At 46.1% G+C, this 19,885-nt stretch overlaps 1 protein-coding gene and 1 long non-coding RNA gene across 2 annotated transcripts in view; one reads left to right on the top strand and one right to left on the bottom strand.

The window, feature by feature from the left end:
- Positions 1-19,885, top strand: part of LOC140420686 (uncharacterized) — a 105,300-nt gene that overhangs the window by 7,295 nt on the left and 78,120 nt on the right. The window lies entirely within an intron of this gene.
- Positions 8,589-15,667, bottom strand: LOC140420682 (uncharacterized). The gene is made up of 2 exons (XM_072504679.1): positions 14,477-15,667; positions 8,589-11,252 (listed from the first exon to the last, which is right to left on the bottom strand). The coding sequence occupies exon 2, from the start codon at positions 10,890-10,892 to the stop codon at positions 9,717-9,719; it is 1,176 nt and encodes a 391-aa protein (XP_072360780.1). The 5' UTR covers positions 10,893-11,252; positions 14,477-15,667; the 3' UTR covers positions 8,589-9,716.

The following is a 19,885-nucleotide window of genomic DNA, read 5'->3' on the forward strand; positions in this document are numbered from 1 at the left end:
GTCAGCTCCCTGGTTTGCAGCTGCGGGGCTTCTCCCTCCTGCGAACAGGCCCAGGTTACCGGTCACCATCGAGCTTCAGCGACTGGAGGATGGTTCACATCAGAAGATGGGGGAGGGGGGACAATAAATAAGAGCTCACACTGCACTCAATTCAATGAGGACTCTGATCTCTGGAAAGGAAGGAAACCCTGGGAGGTGCGCAGGGAGGATTCGCAAACACCCGCTGGGGGCCCCAACCCACCAAGAAGAACCCGCAGATCCTGATTTTGCAGCTCCCGGGGCTTGTTTGCTTCAGCTGCGGCCGTCTTGGTGAAACAACAGAGTGGGCGGAGCATCAGGATTCCAGTGACCAGGAGAGAAAATTACCGATTTATTCTCACTGCACAGAGGGACTTGAGAACTGAACCCAGCCAGAGTGGAGGGAGCGGGTAAACTGTAAGGAATGGAATTTTGAAGATGGTTAGAAAGGTTTGGCAGACTGACAAACTCTCATGGTGAAAATTAAAGGTAAGCCTGCACGGGTCTGTGTGAAGAGGTGGGCGGTGTTGGGTGGGCTGCTGACAGAAATGTGAGGCCAGGGAGGGGGTGGTTGGCTGCCAGAACGGTTGGAACAGAGTTCTACATAGGTCCAGTTGACGAGTCAGACACCCAAGCAGCAAATCTCAGTGGATTCAAATATGGCCCATAAAATGTGGGCTGGTTTGTCACCCTGGGGTTTGGATTCCAGCATAGGGAGGAGGGAGAATGGATGTGATGAGGATTTACTGTTTCGCAGAAAGAAGTGCAGAAAACCTGTTCCATACAAACGAGAATTGTCTGTCCTTCATTTTTATTCAGTATTGACAATGATGATGTTTATAAACTCTTTTTATGGGAAATTTGAAATTTACAGGTGTGAAATCGTCCAACCTGGAGAGACACAAGGACATCCACACCACAGACAAACCATGGAAATGTGGGGCCTGTGGGAAGGCATTCATATCTCCATCCCAACTGGAAACTCATCTGCATAGTCACTCAGGGGAGAGACCTTTCACCTGCTCCATGTGTGGGAAACAGTTTAATCGATTGTTCAACCTTCGCACACACCAGCGAATTCACACTGGAGAGCGGCCATTCATCTGCTCTGTGTGTATGAAGGGATTCAGCAGTTCATCACACCTGCTGAAACACAAACGTGGTCACACTGGGGAAAGACCGTTCATCTGCTTCAAGTGTGGGAAGAGATTTACTAATTCATCTGACCTTCTAACACACCAGCGAGTTCACACTGGGTAGAGGCCTTTCAACTGCTCCATGTGTGGGAAGAGATTCACGCAGTCACAAAACCTAATGAGACACAAATAACTTTTGGAAGTAGATTCAGCTGAACGGATGATCTCAGTGTCAGTGACAAAGAAATCAATGAGCTTCTTGCACTTGTTTGAAGTCAGGAGAGAGATTTAAGAAGATGATCATGAAGAACAGAATCTGGGTTGTCCTTGCTTCCAGGAACAATCCAGAAATAGTGATCAGTTTAGGCAGAGGTGAGCAGGGCCAGGTAGAGCTGGATTGTTGGGTGAAAATCCTGGAACTCCCACCCTGGCCACACTGTGGCTCAACCTACAGATCATGCATTACATCAGTTTGAGAACACAACTGACCACCATCTTCTCGAGGGCAATTAGGAGTGGGCAATGATTTCTCCCAGCAATATCCACTCCCTGTGAAAGGATAAAATAAACAGTTTCCAGGGAGGTGGATGGTGACTAGAGAATGGAGTTTGTAGCAGGGCCATAAGACAATGGCTTCACTATTTATTTTTTAAAATAAATTTAGAGTTCCCAATTATTATTTTCCAATTTAGCGTGGCCAATCCACCTACGCTGCACATCTTTGGGTTGTGGGGATGAAACCCACGCAGACACTGGGAGAATGTGCAAACTCAATGACTTCACTATTTCCAATGTTTAATTGGAGGAAATGTCTGTTCACCCAATTCTGGATGTCAGACAAGTCAGGACGATGTGTGAATTGGAGGTGGTGGTTTTCATATACACCTCTTACTTTGGGAAAGTTGGGGGTTTGAGATTCTGTCAAAGTTATTGTTCAAGTTGTAGTTGTATAAAATTTGGCTCCTTTACCTCCTGCCTCTCCACTTCTATTTGTCCCCTTCTGCTCCCAAAGTGTCCAGAGTCTAGTGTAGGCCCACTGACCCAGGGTGACCGGCCGCCATCTTGGTAGAAACAAAGTAGAAACTTGGTAAAAACGGCGTATGTGCGGCCATTTTGGTGAGGGAACAGGAAGTGGAGGCTTCAGGGTCCCAGTGACCAGGAGAAAAATCATTCTGAACCCTGGACCAGCTCTACCCTCCCATCCAATAATTTTAATATTTAAACATATTTTTCTGTTGATATTTTTGAAATACTCTCGTACTGCCCACTGCAAAACCTTCACTGAACTACCTGTATCACAATGGCAGTTGAGCAAAACTCAGTGAGTTCCAGGATCTGCCTGAAAAGGCAGCGATACGATTCACTAATTAATTTTAAAAGAGAGGTGGATAGTTACCTGAGGATGAGAATGTGCAAGGCGAGGGACATGAAACTCGACTGAGGGACTGAACAAGTCCGATCATTCTAAAAGTCAGCACAGGAAAGATGAGCTGAACAACCCCCACCACCCCCTCTTGTGCAATGCACCTCTACGATTCTCGGAACCTGAATGGAACCAAAACAAAATCCGAAATCGTTATTGGTCATTTTACTAAATGTAAAGAGGCCACTTAAGAGCAGGATAAACAGGAGCAGTTGGAGGACATAGAGCCTGCTCCACTTTTTCTCCTTGTCGCCATTTTCCTTCTTTCCTTCTGTATCCAATAATCTCTTGAATTCAGTCTTGAATATACTCAGCGACTGAGCATCCACAGCCTTCAAGGGTGTCGAATTCCAATTGAGAAACTTGAATGAAGAAACACCTCATCTTATTCACATATCGCCACTAACATCTCAAGATGTTTTACCGGAGGATAGGCAGACAGGGATTCCTACAAATAGTTGTTTGTGGTTCATTGCAGTTCCTTGACAAGGTATCGACTTTATTCTGAGTGTTGTGAAGGCTGAGCTGACTTTTCTGGTACGCCTGCTTTCCAGAGATGATCAGACAAGAGTAATGCTGCTGGGCTCAACGCTTTTTCATGAACAATGATTCAGCCTCTGCAGGAAATTGAGAAAAGAGGCAGCATTGCTCTGCGGCCACACAGGATAGTACTGGTTAGATTCAATGTCTTTATCCAGAGGGTGTGGAACTTACTGCCACAGGGACTGGTTGAGGAAAACAGCATGGACGCACTTAGCAAGTTGCTGACACAAGAGAGAAAGGAATAGAAAGACATGCTGACAGAGAGAAGCGATAGGCTCATGGGGAATATATACACTGACACTGGGTACAGTGACCTGTTTTTGTGCTGTCTATTTAGTTTCATTCTACTTTGATTCTTTTTACAGGGTATTGGAATGGAAAGACTTACAGACAGCAAACTCAAGGTTTTTGAGAGACATCTGCTTCAAACAGAAGTTCATGCACGGACTTTAAAGATTCTCCAGCTCTCTGTTCACCGACCTCCACCTTGTGGATATTTTCTGAATCCAGATTCTAGATCCCTTTTCACTTTAATTTCACTCCCACTGACAGATACAAGTGTGTATAATTATATTCTGATTGTTTTAAAGTCAGTTTTTCAGTGGAATATGTGTCAATATCATAATGATTTAAAATGTTGTCTCATTCTACTGATCACATTAATCGCTCGATGTTGTTCTGTTATCGAATAGCTGAGTATGTCTGGGACCCGTTCTTCAGTGCAGCTTCACCATGCATTTCCACATCAGCACACCCACACTGGTATCCCAGTATCAGGCTCCATGTGCCATACACGTCACTCTTGGCCTTTCAGGTGATCTCACTGAAAAGTCTGGCGGGGGGGGGGGGGGATCTCTGTCGGAGGATCTGTACTTCTCTCTCCCTGCATGGCTCCAATGCCTCAGTCAATGGCCAATCAATTCAGTTTATCTTTTAAAGTTCAGAGGCAGGGACATATTTATCTCCAAGAGAAAGTTATCAATTTATTTGTCTGATCTACACTGATTTTCACTAGAATGTACATCGATATAACATTGTTCTATTCTATTGAACTCTCCCCAGGGTGAGTTATCCCATTTCCCATTGGGTGATGTGATTTTCTCTATATCTTATTCTAAGTGGGCCATCCTATTAATTATTATCAGTCTCATTCAGGAGTCCTGGAGAAACTTTACTGTCCAATAGTAATTGCATTCACACAATATTGTCTTTGTATATCAGAGACATAAGTATTTGAAATCAGTTTGGAGATAACTCCCATATCTCCCGTTCTCAAACACCTGTTTTGAAAGATAAGAAATGGGATAAAGCCAAATCTTTAAAAGGCAAATTGTCACCGTGCTGTCAGTGGAAAGGGTTAACTTCTCGGTTTGTTTGCAAAGGGATTGGTTGCAAACATTCCCAACTGTGCCCAATTGTGCTGACTTTATGTGACTTTCCTTTTCAGATCAATGAACCAAACGCTGTCTGTGCGGAGTCTGCACGTTCTCACCGTGTCTGCGTGGGTTTCCTCTGGGTGCTCCGATTTCCTCCCACAGTCCAAAGATGTGTGGGTTAGGCGGATTGGCCATGCTAAATTGCCCTTAGTGTCCAAAAAGATTAAGTGGGGGTTACTCGGTTATGGATTACGGGGATAGGGTAGAGACGTGGGCTTGAGTAGGGTGCTCTTTGTAAGGGCCGGTGCAGACTCGGTGGGCTGAATGGCCTCCTGCACGGTAGATTCTATAGTTTTTAGTCCAGTAATTATAAACATATATCTGTCTGGCAGCCTGCATTTAAATTTTCATGTTTCTGTGTCTAGAACAGGAAGCAGTGAGCAGGGATCTGTCACTCAGCCTGAATCAGCACCTTCAGGAGAATTGGGAGGGTGAATATTAGATACAGCAGAGTGAGAATGGAGGGAGAGTGTGTGGGATGGAGATTTACAGCTTTTGGGGAATTAGAGAGGAAAGAATGTTCCAGAGAAACTAGAATTGTCTGTTCTGAATCTCTATCCTGCACTGACAGTGATGTCTTTTGTAAATTGTTTTTCCAGGATATTAGAAGAGGAGGAATTACAGACAGAAATCTCAAATGTGCCTCGATCTGATAGATTCACTCGTTTCCTTGAGACCGGAATATCATCGGCCTTTGAATCTGGAAGGAGAAATGTTTTCTGTTCTGTCGGCTTCAATAGATTTTAATCATCAGTGTGACTGGAAAAGCACCAAGACACACACACCCGAGTGAGAGTGTTCCAGAGCGCTGACTGTGGAAAGAGCATTTACTAATTAAAAAGCAGAAGAAATTTATCACATCCTTCACAGTGGGGAGAGACCGTACATGTGCTCTGTGTGTGGATGACATTTGAACTGATTGTCCAACCTGCTGAGCCACAAATGCACCCACACCATGAAGAAACCGTAGAATGTGGTGGCTGGGAAGGGATTCAGATCTCCATCTGTGCTGGAAACGCATCGTCGCACCTTGAAGCTGAGAACGACATCTGACCAACATTTCCCCTGGAGACGTCTGAGACAGTGGAACACAATCAGCAGTCACAAACCTGAAGAAGAGAAGGGAATTCCAAAAGATGCTTTTTTGGACTAGGAGAGCAGGTTTTGGTCTGCAGCTGCTCCACCAGCGAGAAGAGGGTCCCTGTAACTGTGTTGTCTGAAACTGGCCCTGTCTCCCACATTGTGCAAACTGAAGATGAGCGAGTGTGGAGACGACACAGATCAGTTGTTAGAGACATCCATCAATGTGCCAGTACCGTGTGTGCTAGAACTACCTCAGGATGAACCACCATCCATACTACCCGATCATGTGACTGCGACTTCTGGTCAATCTGCAAAAACCGAGATTGCTGAAGAACCCCTTGCTGCTCCTAATCTTCTGCAAAAGAGACGATAACACCTTCCAAGGGAGAGACATCTTCTGAAGACCCGGGGAGGACATCCAAGGTCAAGAAGAACCAAATCCCTTAAGTGAGCAGGCAACCAGTGCAGAATAGACACCCGCCCGATTGTCTTTCCTATTGACTGTATAATTCTTTGCCTGTTTTTGTGTATATGTTTTGATCGTGATGTAAATGTAGTTTTTTTGATTTGATTTGATTTATTGTCACGTGTATTAGGATACAGTGAAAAGTATTGTTTCTTGCATGCAGTACAAACAATGCATACCGTAAATAGGGACGGAAGGAGAGACTGCAGAATATAATGTTACGTTGTAGGAAGGTGTAGAGAAAAGATCAACTTAATACAGTGATTGAGGCTTTCTTAACCGGCCGAATTTTAGCGGGGTCGGTTCTATTCGGTTTTGTCCCGGGTGCTCAGAGGTTCACTGAAGGGGCCACATTTTAGGGCAGCCCGATTTCGTGTAGCAGCAAACACCAAAAGGTTCAGAAGTGTAAATAGCATGTGGGATCAGCCAAACATGACCTCCGAAAAAGAGGAAAGAGAAAGGGAAGTGGATTGAGTCGGGTTATGGGATCAATACATTCTGCATCCCACAACCAAACTGTGGAGCAGCTCCCTCAATAAGTTCACAGCTGATCTGATTGTAACCTCAACTCCACATTCCCACCGATCCCCCGATAACCTTTCACTCCCTTGCTTCTCAAGAATCTATCCAGCACTGCCTTCAAAATGGTCAAATCTCACCAGCTGATTATGGGAGGGGGTGGTGCGGATATCAATTCTGTAAGGGAGCCAAGGTTGGATTGGTTCAGCCTTAATTTTCACAGTAACTTCATTGCAACGTTAATGTAAGCCTACTTGTGACACTAATAAGACACAGGTGCTGAATTAGGCCACTCGGCCCATCGAGTCTGCTCCGCCATTCAATCATGGCTGATATTTTCTCATCCCCATTCTCCTGCCTTCTCCCCATAACCTCTGATCCCCTTATTAATCAAGAATCTATCTATCTCTGTCTTAAAGACACTCAGTGATTTGGCCTTGATCGATAATGTCCAATTAAATCCGTTACCTTGATGGTGGGGCTTGTCGCTACCGGCCATGTCTTTGGTGTCCGAGGCACGTGGGCCTTCCCAAATGAGGAAAGCTCAAATGGGGCAAAGAGTTGCACAGATTTACCACCCTCTGGCTGAAAAAATTCCTCCTCACATTCGTTTTAAAGGATCCTCCCTTTAGTCTGAGATTGTGTCTTCTGGTTCCAGTTTTTCCTACAAGTGGAAACATCCTCCCCATGTCCACTTTATCCAGGCCTCGCAGTATCCTGTAAGATTCAATAATATCCCCCCCTGATCCTTCTAAACTCCAACGAGTACAGACCCAGAGTCCTCAACCGTTCCTCATACGACAAATAAAGGGTTGAGCAAGTTTAATGGGCCAAATGGTCGACTGCAGCTCCTATTTGTTATGATCTCTGTGTCCAGGACAGGAAGCAGTGAGCAGGGATCTGTCAATCAGCCTGAATCAGCACCTTCAGGAGAATTGGGAGGGTGAATATTAGATACAGTGAATGGAGGGAGTGTGTGTGGGATGGAGATTTACAGCTTTTGGGGAATAAGGGAGGGAAGAATGTTCCAGAGAAACTAGAACTGTCTGTTCTGAGTTTCTATCCTGTATTTGCAGCGATGTATTTTGTAAATTGTTTTTCCAGGATATTAGAAAAGGAGGTATTACGGTCAGAAATCCCAAACATCACATCTTGATCTGACAGTCACTTGATTCTTTGGGTCACACACACCCGAGTGAGAGTGTTCCAGAGCACTGACTGTGGAAAGAGCTTCAACCAGTTACAGAGCTTCACAGCGGGGAGGGACTGTACACGTGTTCTCTGTACGAGTAAGGCTTCAATTGTCTAACCTGGAGAGACACAAGGAGACCCAAAACATGGAGAAACAGTGGAAATGCCGGGACTGTGGGAAGAGATTCAAAGCTCCATCTGCACTGGAAGCTCATTGGCGCATTCACACTGGGAGAGGCCATTCAGCTGCTCTCAGTGTGGGAAGGGATTCAGACATTTATCCACCCTGCGGAGACATCAGCCAGTTCATCCCGGGGAGTGAGCATTCACCTGCACTCAAATTGAGAAGGGATTCTGTGTTTCCTTGTACCTGCTGAGACACCAACAAGGTCACAAGTGATTACAGGGGTTGGATTCTGCTGTTATTGTTGCTACTCTCAATTACACCCAGAACAGCATTGTGTTCATTCTGTCAGTTGGTCAATGGGGAGGGTCGGAGGGATTTTGTTCTGCTGGACTGGCCGGTCTCACGACTTTGCCTCCAGTGGGCTGATGCTCTTGAGCCTTGTGGCAAATACTTGGCTTCAAATTTCACAAGGATCACAGAGTGAAAGGGTGTTTGGAAGGTAGATGACAGATAGTTCCTGTTCCTGTTTGGAACCCCAAAGCATGCAGTTCAGATGAAGATAGGCTTTGGTGGTTACATGGTTCTGTCTCAGAAGGAAACTGTCAAGCCATGAGGGACAAGTTGTCTGCAGTTGGTTAGGAACTTACAATAAAACGTGTAATGATACACAGGCAGTCGCATTTAAGGAATTATCACATATTTACATAAAATATAGATTCCTTTAAGAAACAAAATCCAACAGGAAAAGTGACGCAACCGTGACTAACAAGAAAAATTAAAGATTCCATCAGGTCAAAGGAAGAGGCTCATTAATCGATGACAGATTTATTGCTTCACTGATTTATTGGTACCTTGAAGAATCAATGCAGTATCATTCTTAAATTCAGTATACATACAGACAGAAAATGGAATATCCACAAGGCAAAGTCATTGTTTCAGATAAAAATATGAGTATTGCTGTACAGCAACTTAATACGTGTCAGAATCTAACACGGTTTCAAGAAAAGTTGCATAAAAGCCCTCGTAATGAATAAACCGTTGTTCTACAAATACATCTAGTAATGAAAAAGTTTTGCAGCCTTAACAGAAACATTCACAAAATGTAGCAAAGCCTTAGCAACAAGCAAGGTTAATGCAGAACACCTTGGGGGCGATTCTCCAATATTGGGCCCAAGAGTTCGCGCCATCGTGAATGCCGTCGCAAACCGGGCCCGGTTACGTACGATTCTGGCCCCCATAGGGGCCAGCACGGCGCTGGAGCAGTTCACGCTGCTCCAGCCTCCTTTCGCGGTGCCAAATGGGCGCCGCGCCAACCCACGCATGCGCAGTTGGGCCGCGCCATCCTGTGCATGCGCGGGGGACTTCTTTAGCACGCCGCTCCCGACTCAAGATGGAGTAGGTGTTCAGGGGCCGGCCGCGCCAGAAAGTAGGCCGGGGAGGGAGTTGAAGAGGAGGCAAACCCATCCACCCACTCCAGGTTCAGTCCTGGATGTGATTAACTGCAGGAATAACAGCAGAATCCAACCCGTCATCACTTGTGAACCCTTTGGTGTCTCAGCATGTTGGACGACTGAGTGAATCCCTCCCCACAGTGAGAGCAGGTGAATGGCTTCTTTCCAGTGTAAACTCGCTGGTGTCTCCGCAATGTGGATGATGTTTGAAACCACTTTGTGCAGTGAGAGCAGCTGAACAGTTTCTCCTCAGTGTGAATGCGCTGGTGGGACATCAGTACCCGAGAGCTTTTAATCCCACTCCATAGCATTTAAAGGGTCTCTCATTGCTGTGAGTGACATTGTGGCTCAGCAAGTGATGACCGAGTGAATCTTTTCCCAGTCGGAGAGGTGAACAGGCTCTCCCCGGTGTGACCTCGCTCGTGTTTCATCAGGTTGGGTGAGGTTCTAAAGCTCTTTGTGCAGTGAGAGCAGCTGAACAGTCTCTCCTCAGAGTGAACGCGCTGGTGAGACATCAGTAGCTGAGAGCTTTTGAAACCCCTCTTGCAGTCAGAGCATTTAAAGGGCCTGCTCTTGGTGTGAGTGACATTGTGTTTCAGCAGGTTGGATAATTGAGTGGATCCCATATCACACACAGAGCAGATGAACGGCTTCTCCCCGGTGTGAACACTCTGGTGTCTCTGCAGGCTGGATAACCGAGTGAATCCCTTCCCACAGTCAGAGCAGGTGAATGGCCTCTCCCCAGTGTGAACTCGTTCGTGTCTCCGCAGGTTGCCAATGTCATTGAATCCCTTTTCACACTGAGAGCAGGTGAAAGGCCTCTCTCCAGTGTGAACTCGTTCATGTCTCTGCAGGTTGCCAATTTGAGTGAATTCCTTTTCACACTGAGAGCAGGTGAATGGCCTCTCCCCGGTGTGAACTCGTTCGTGTCTCCGCAGGTTGCCAATGTCATTGAATCCCTTTTCACACTGAGAGCAGGTGAAAGGCTTCTCTCCAGTGTGAACTCGTTCGTGTCTCCGCAGACTGCCAATGTCAGCGAATCCCTTTTCACACTGAAAGCAGATGAAAGGCCTCTCTCCAGTGTGAATTCGTTCGTGTATCCGCAGGTTGCCAATGTCAGTGAATCCCTTTTCACACTGAGAGCAGGTGAACGGCCTCTCTCCAGTGTGAACTCGCTGGTGTCCCTGCAGGCTGGATAACTGAGTGAATCCCTTCCCACAGTCAGAGCAGGTGAACGGCCTCTCCCCAGTGTGAACTCGTTCATGTCTCCGCAGGTTGCCAATGTCAGTGAATCCCTTTTCACACTGAGAGCAGGTGAAAGACCTCTCTCCAGTGTGAACTCGTTTGTGTCTCCACAGGCTGCTAATGTCAGTGAATCCCTTTTCACACTGAGAGCAGGTGAACGGCCTCTCTCCAGTGTGACTGCGTTGATGCCTTTCCAGCTCGCACGGGGCTCTGAATCCCTTCCCACAATCCTCACATTTCCATGGTTTCTCCATGGTCCGGGTGATCTTGCGTCTCACCACGTTGGACGATCAGTTGAAGCCTCGTCCACACACAGAACACCTATACAGTCTCTCCCTGCTCTGAATGGTGAAGTATTTTTTTCAGGCTGTGTCGCTGGTTAATGCTCTTTCCACAGTCAGTGCTCTGTAACAGTCTCACACGGGTATGCATATGTGTCTCAGTGCTTTTCCAGACACACTGATGTTTAAAATCTCTTGAAACAGACAGAATAGACAAACATTTCTCCTTCTAGATTCAAAGGCCAATGATCCCAAGAATTGAGTGACTCAGTCAGTTCTTGACGTGATATTTAGTTTGAGATATTGGCCTCAAACTCCTCTCGTTCGAACTTCCTGTGAACAGATTTTACAATAGTAATCATTGTCAGTACAGGATAGAAACTCAGAACAGACAATTCTAGTTTCTATCGAACATTCTTTCCTCTCTCTTTCCCTGAAATGCTCTAAATCTCCATCCCACACACTCTCCCTCCATTCTCACTCTGCTGTATCTAATATTCACCCTCCCAATTCTCCTGAAGGTGCTGATTCAGGCTGATTGAGAGATCCAAGCTCACTGCTTCCTGTCCTGGACACAGAGACCTGAAAAACTTCATGCAGGCTGCCAGACAGATATATGTCTATATTACTGGATGAAAAATGGGTGTAATATACAGGCTGTATTCACTTACTTTTCCTCCCAATTTTCCTGAAAGTGCTGATCAACAAATCTAAACTCACTAAAACCTGTACAAGAGTACAGAATCTCCATATCAGTACATTTACTGATTAGAGATGGGGAAATTCTGAGGAAGAATTTTATTTAGTCATGGAGTGGTCATGACAGGGAACTCACTGCCCACAAGGGTTGTGGAAGTCGAGATGATCAATAATTTAAAATAAAATAGGATGGTTACTTGAAGAAAAAAAACTTGCTGGTGAACAGGGATATCGAGGGGGAATGGCACTGACTGGATTGCTGTACAGAGAGTCAGCATTGACTTGAGTTACCAAATGGATTCTGTCATTGCTGCAATGACTGGAAATATATAATGTCGGTACAGTACTATATTACAAAACTAGAAATAATAATAGATGTATGTTATCACAGAACCATCAATAATATATATAATACATACCATATAAACACACTCGACATATCTCTGTCCAATATTGAATTTTTTTTAATTAATTGACGGGATGTGGACAATGCTGGTCAGGCCAGCATTTATTGCCCATCCCCAGTTGCCCTTCCGAAGTAGCGGTGAGCTGCCTTCTTGAACTGCTGCAGGCCTTGAGGTGTAGGTACATCCCCTGTGCTGTTTTTTTTTTTTTTTTTTTTTAATTGTTTTTTATATATTTAAAGTTCCCAATTCATTTTTTCCAATTAAGGGGCAATTTAGCGTGGCCAATCCACCTACCGTGCACATAGAACATAGAACATAGAACAATACAGCGCAGTACAGGCCCTTCGGCCCACGATGTTGCACCGAAACAAAAGCCATCTAACCTACACAATGCCATTATCATCCATATGTTTATCCAATAAACTTTTAAATGCCCTCAATGTTGGCGAGTTCACTACTGTAGCAGGTAGGGCATTCCACGGCCTCACTACTCTTTGCGTAAAGAACCTACCTCTGACCTCTGTCCTATATCTATTACCCCTCAGTTTAAAGTTATGTCCCCTCGTGCCAGCCATATCCATCCGCGGGAGAAGGCTCTCACTGTCCACCCTATCCAACCCCCTGATCATTTTGTATGCCTCTATTAAGTCTCCTCTTAACCTTCTTCTTTCCAACGAAAACAACCTCAAGTCCATCAGCCTTTCCTCATAAGATTTTCCCTCCATACCAGGCAACATCCTGGTAAATCTCCTCTGCACCCGCTCCAAAGCCTCCACGTCCTTCCTATAATGCGGTGACCATCTTTGGGTTGTGGGGGCGAAACCCACGTAAACAAGGGGAGAGTGTGCAAACTACACACGGACAGTGACCCAGAGCCGGGATCGAACCTGGGACCTCGGCGCCGTGAGGCAGCAGCGCTAACCACTGCTCCACCATGCTGCCCTACATCCCCTGTGCTGTTAGGGAGGGAATTCCAGGATGTTGCCCCAGGGACAGTATATTTCCAAGTCAGGGTGGTGTCTAACTTGGAAACGAACCTCCAGGTGGTGAGGTTCCCAGGTATCTGCTGCTCTTGTCCTTCTAGATGGTAGTGGTTGTGGGTTTGGAAGGTGCTGTCTGAGGAACCTTTATGATTTATTGCAGTATATCTTGTAGATGGTATACACAGCTGCTACTGTTTGTTGGTGGTGGACGGTTTGAATGTTTGTGGAAGGCGACGCAATCAATCAGGCGGCCTTGTCCTGGATAGTGTCGAGCTTCTTGAGTGTTGTTGGAGCTGCACTCATCCAGCAAAGTGGAGCGTATTCCATTACACTCCTGACTTGTGCTTGTAGATGTCCGGTAGACAAGCTTTGGGGCATCAGGTGGTGTGTTACTCGCTGTAGGATTCCCAGCTCTGGGAGCTACAGTATTAATATGGTTAGTCCAGTTCAGTTTTGATCAATGGTAACCCCCAGGATGTTGGTTGTGGGGGATTCAGCAATGAAAATGCCACTGAATGTCAAGGGGTGGTGGTTAGATCCTCTCTTGTAGGAGATGGTCATTGCCTGGCACTTGTGTAGCACAAATGTAACTTGCCACTTATTAGGCCAAGCCTGGATATTGTCCAGGTCTTACTGAATTTGGACATGGACTGCTTCATTATCTGAGGAGTTGAGAATGGTGCTGAACATTGTGCAGTCATCCACAAACATCACCACTTCTCACCTTATGATGGAAGGGAGATCATTGATGAAGCAGCTGAAGATGGTTGGGCTGAGGAAATTGTCCTGAGGAACTCCTGCAGTGATGTCCTGGAGCTGAGATGATTGACCTCCAATCACGACAACCATCTTCCTTTGTGCCAGGTATGACTCAAACCAGTGGAGATTCCCATTGACTCCAGTTTAGCTAGGGCTCCTTGATACCATACTCGGTCAAATGCTGCATTGATGTCAAGGGTAGTTACTCTCACCTCACTTCTGGCATTCAACTCTTTCGTCCAAGTTTCAACTAAGGCTGTAATGAGGTCAGGAGCTGAGTGACCCTGGCGGAACCCAAACTGAGCATCCAGGAACAGGTTATTGCAGAATAATTGCCACTTAATAGCAACTTTGATGACTCCTTCCATCACTTTGTTGATGATGGACAGTAGACCTACAGAGAAGTAATTGGCTGAGTTGGATTGGCCCTGTTTACTGTCATCTTAAATGTCCGTCATCTCCTGGGGAAACCAGACCTTTAATTGTGAACATTAGGAAAGAGACCATCCTTTTAGCCAGACAAATAAATGTGTCAAGCTGAGTGAGCAAAGGATGTGAATGTCTTTGAGTGAGAGAGAGAGAGAGACCTGGGCCAAGCTTTCCAGGGTCTGCACCCTCTCTGGATTCACTTCCTTTCTCTTCAGTTGCTGCAAATCACCAATTGAAGACAATAAACGGAAAGAGGGAGAAAAGAAAGTGTTTTACTCACAGATGTTGGAGACAGGAGGAAGGTTCTGTCTGTGTGCAGCTCAAGCTCATTTAGGGTCGGAGGAACAAGTTTTGCTCGGCAGAAACCTCCGTGTCCAACTTCCGCATTGAGACAATGGGGGAGCTCTGATTGGCGGAGGAGCAGAGTCCTTCCGGTCCTCCAGTCTTCCTATTGGTCATCTCAGCAATAAGGTCAGCGGAAGTGAGCTCCCCTGTACATGCGCAGCTGCCCCTTCCCTTAGACATGCGCAATCCCGTATTAGTGGTGGGGGAGGGGACACACCGACGGCCGGAACTGTCAGCCGGTTGCCTGGAAACTTTGTCTCGAGGATATGTGGGGGAAGGAGAACAATGAGTGGGAGCGGGGCTCCCGCTACTGCGCGCTGGGCAGTGACGTCACGGCGGAGCGGGCTTATTCCTATTGGTTGATTAAGAGGACGAGCTCCTTTGTGATGTCACAATGTGGAGGTTGGACAATGAGTTTCTGACTGAAACATCTGGACAACATCTGGGAGCAACTCAATGTCTCCCCCTTTATAAGGTCATAACATATAGGAGCAGAATTAGGCCATTTGGCCCATCGAGAAGAACCCTTCAACCCGACTAAAAATCTGTCTAACTCCTCCCTAAATTTACTCACTGTCCCAGGTCCACCACACTCTGGGGTAGTGAATTCCACAGATTCACAGCCCTTTGGGAGAAGCAGTTTCTCTTCAGCTCTGTTTTGAATTTGCGACCTCTTTTTTTCAATAATCTTTATTGTCACAAGTAGGCTTACATTAACACTGCAATGAAGTTACTCTGAAAAGCCCCTACGCTCCACATTTTGCCGCCTGCTCTGTGTGGGAAGGGATTTATTTCCTCATCCAACCGGCAGAGACACCAGCGAGTTTACACAGGGGAGAGGCCGGTTACGTGCTCCCAGTGTGGGAAGGGATTCACTCAGTTATCCCACCTGCAGATACACGAGCGAGTTCACACTGGGGAAAGGCGTTCACCTGATCTCAGCGTGAGAAGGGATTCACTCAGTTGATTAGCCTGCAGATACACCAGCGAACTCACACTGGGGGGGGGGGTTGTTCACCTGCTCTCAGTGTGTGAAAGGATTAACTCGGTTCGATAACCTGCAGCCACACCAGCGAGTTCACTCTGGGGAGAGACCGTTCACCTGCTCCCAGTGTGGGAAGGGATTCACTCGCTTATCCCACCTGCAGACACACCAGGGCGTTCACACTGGTGAGAAGCCATTCACCTGCTCTCAGTGTGGGAAGACATTCACTCATATGTCCAGCCTGCAGACACACCAGCGAGTTCACACTGGGGAGAGGCCATTCACCTGTTCTCAGTGAGGGAAAACATTCACTTTGTTATCCAACCTGCGGGCACACCGTCGCGTTCACACTGGGGAGAAGCCATTCGCCTGCTCTCATTGTAGGAAGGGATTCACTCGGTTATCCAACCTACAGAGACACCAGCGAGTTTGCACTGGGGAGAAGCCGTTTACATGCTCTCAGTGTGGGAAGGGATTCACTCAGTTATCCCACCTGCAGGCACATGAGCGAGTTCACACTGGGGAGAGGCCGTTCACCTGCTCTGAATGTGGGAAGGGATTCCGTGATTCATCGCAGCTGCTGAGACACAAACAAGTTCACAAGTGATTACAGGGGTTGGATTCTGCTGTTAGTGTTGCTACTCTCAATTACTTCCAGGACTGCATTTTGTTCATTCTGACAGTTGGTCAATGGGAATGGTTGGCGCGTTTCCTCTGCTGGACTGGCTGGTCTCACGACTTTGACTCCAGTGGGCTGACGCCCTTGGAGCCTTGTTGCGAATACCTGGTTTCAAATTTCATAAGGATCACAGATTGAAAGTTGGTTTGGAAGTTGGAAGCTGTTTCCTTCCCATTTCTGTTTGGATCCCCTTAAAACATGCCACCTTGCCATGGTGATGGGCAATGAAGGGTACATGGATCTTTTGTTTAATTTATCTCTGTGTTTCTCGCAGAAGAAAATTATCAAGGTATGGGGCAGGTTGTCTGACATGGACTGAGAAACAACATTAAATGGTGTGATGGGAGACAGGCAATAATTAATATTTCAGGGGATTAGTTAGCTCAGTTGGCTGGATGGCTGGTTTGTGATACTGAGCGACACCAACAGCATGGGTTCTACTCCGTACCGGCTGAGGTCATCCATGAAGGCCCTGCCTCCTCAGCATTGCTCCTCATCTGAGGTGTGGTGACCCTCAGATGAAATTACCACCAGTCAGCTCTCTCTCTCTTTCTCACAAAGGGGGATGCTCTTATGGAATTCTGACAATGGTACCAGCCAGTAACAAGGTTAAGATAAGGGAGTTATGTATACTCAAGACCCAAGGACGGTCGATGAGGGGGTCTGGAAGGCATCATGAGTTCATGAGTAACCCCCTAGCTGTCCATGAGCTGATCACGCAGTTCCCTGCTGCCCAGTAACCACTTTCATTGGATCTACCAGTCAATGTGTGCAATCTATAATCATTGTGATTGGATCGTGTCCGGCTGAGTTGGGCTGAGTAACTATTTGAAATTGTATAAATGATGATGATTCCCTTTGTTCAGTGGAGAGGTATCTGCCTTTGCCCAGAGGCTTACTCCCCGCCGGTGTTACAACAATAAACTGTTTGGTGTTTGAAGCAGACCTGAATGTCGAGGGATTCTTTTGGATTCATTCCCGCTCACAGGAGCATAACCTACTTTTGTATTCAATTCCCCTCACAATAAACAATAACATTCTATTAGCTTTCCTAATTACTTGCTGTACCTGTATACTCGCCTTTTGTGATTCATGCTCTTGGACATCCAGATCCCTCTGAATCTCAGAGCTCTGCAATCTCTCACCATTTCGATAAAAAGCTTTTTTATTCTTTCTGCCAACATGGACAATTTCACATTTTCCCACGTTGTTCTCCATTTCCCAGATCTTTTCCCACTCACGTAACCTATCTATATCCCTTCGTAATCTCCTTATGTCCCCTTCACAATTTACTTACCTACCTACCTTTGCAACATTGGAACATGGGAGCAGGACTTGGCCATTCAGCCCATCGAGCCTGCTCCACCATTCAATACGATCATGGCTGATCAACCACTTCAATGCCTTTCCCCCCACACTATCCCCATATCCCTTTGTGTTAATGGTATTTAGATATCTGTCAGTCTCTGCTTTAAACACACTCAGTGACTGAGCTTGCACAGCCCTCTGGGGTACAGAATTCCAAAGATTCACAACCCTCTGAGTAAAGAAATGTCTCCTCCGAGACCGGTCCTAAGTGGCTTCCCCCTTATTTTTAAATTGTGTCCCCTGGTTCCAGACTCTCCAACCAGGGGAAACATCTCACCTGTACCCACCCTGTCTATTCCATTATGTATTTTGTAGGTTTCATTGAGGTCACTTCTCATTTTTTGAAACTCTAGAGAACACAGGCCAGGTTTCCCCAATCTCTCCTCAAAGGGCAGTCCTGCCACCCCCGGAACAAGTCTGGTGAACCTTTGTTGCCCTTTCCCTCTGGCGACAAGGGCAGTAAAACTGCACACAATCCTCCAGCTGCGGTCTGACCAAGGTTCTATACAACAGGTACATTCTGGACAGTCTCATGACTTTGCATTTATTTTATCCTGGATAGTTTGGGGGAGGCGGTGGCCTAGTGGTATTGCCGCTGGACGAGTAATCCAGAGACCCAGGTATTATTCTGGGGTTCGAATCCCACCAGGAAAGATGGTGAAATTTGAATTCAATAAAAATTTGGAATTAAAAGTCTAAAGATGACCATGAAACCATTATCGATTGTTGTAAACACCCATCTGTCCTTTAGTGAAGGAAATCTGCCATCCTTACCCAGTCTGGCCCACATGTGACTCCAGAGCCACACAGATGTGGTTGACTCTTAACTGTTCCCCACTGTAATGACCTAGCAAGCCACTCAGTTCAAGGGAATTATGAATGGGCAACAAATGCTGACCCAGCCAGTGATGCCTCCATCCCAAGAAAAAAGTTTTATCATACTACTACAGGTAGATCTAAAATAAATACATTTGTCTCGGTTCCATTGAGTCTACAGCACAGGGCCAGGCCAGTCGGCTCAATTGGTCTCTGTCAGTATTTATGCTCCACATGAGCCTCCACCCTCCCCTCTTCATCTCCCCCCATCAGCATATCCTTCTATTCCTTTCTCCCTTGTCAAGATACAGGCGTATTCATGTTGTTCACCTCAACCACTCGCTGTGGTAGCGAGTTCCACATTCTCACCACCCACTGGATGAAGAGGTTTCACTTGAAATCCCTATTGGATTATTGAACCCCTGAAAATGGATTGAAAATGCACACAGCATTGGTAACAGATTGGATGAATTGTCAGTGCAGATGGGGCAGCACGGTAGCGCAGTGGTTAGCAGTGGTGCCTCACAGCGCCGAGGTCCCAGGTTCAATCCTGGCTCTGGGTCATTGTCATGTGGAGTTTGCACATTCTCCCCGTGTTTGCGTGGGTTTCACCCCCACAATTGAAAGATGTGCAGGGTAGGTGGATTGGCCACGCTAAATTGCCCCTTAATTGGAAAAAATGAATTGGGTACTCTAAATTGAAAAAAAAAGAATTGTCAGCACGGATAGAGATAAATGTGTGTCCTGATAGACATTACAGAGACTTGTTTGAAAGGTGACCAAGGCTGGAATCTAAATGTTGAAGGGTATTTGACATATTGGAATGCATGAAGCTCGGAAAAGATAATGGGATTGCTCCTGTTCATTAGGTCAGTACTGAGAGATCAACTTAGCCTGAAGGTTCAGGGTGTGGAATCAGCTTTGCTCGAGATAAGAAATAATAAGTTACAAGGTCTCTTGTGTGAGTAGTTAACGGGCCTCCTAACAGTAGTTACATTGTAGGTAGAGTATACAGGAAGTATTAAATAAGGCTTGTAATTAATGTACCACAATAATCATGGGTGACTTTAGGCATCAGTTAGGACGATGAGCCTGACGAATATTAATCATGAGGAAGTGACACCACAATGAGAAACTGACATCACACATCAGCAAGGTGACCGATATCCTTCAGAGACCAATCAGACATTGATCGTGCCCCATTTAACCAATCAGGGACTGATCATGGGCTGCTTGGGCCAATCAGAACCACAGGAAACTACCAGCCATGGTTAGAGGTAGGTACTAGAAAGGGTTAGTGAGCTACAATTCTCTGGAGCTCGGTGCACAACACAATATGAAGAAAGAGGATAGACTTCAGTCAACAGAACAAGAGACAGCTCCACAGTCACCTGGAAGCTGAGGGCTGGTGATCCAGAGTGAACGGACTGATCCACTGCCTTTGTTAATTATTGTGATTTTGTACTTATTACAATTAATTTAATAAATTCTGTGAC

Source organism: Scyliorhinus torazame, chromosome 5 (genome assembly GCF_047496885.1).
Source record: "Scyliorhinus torazame isolate Kashiwa2021f chromosome 5, sScyTor2.1, whole genome shotgun sequence".
NCBI lineage: Eukaryota > Metazoa > Chordata > Chondrichthyes > Carcharhiniformes > Scyliorhinidae > Scyliorhinus > Scyliorhinus torazame.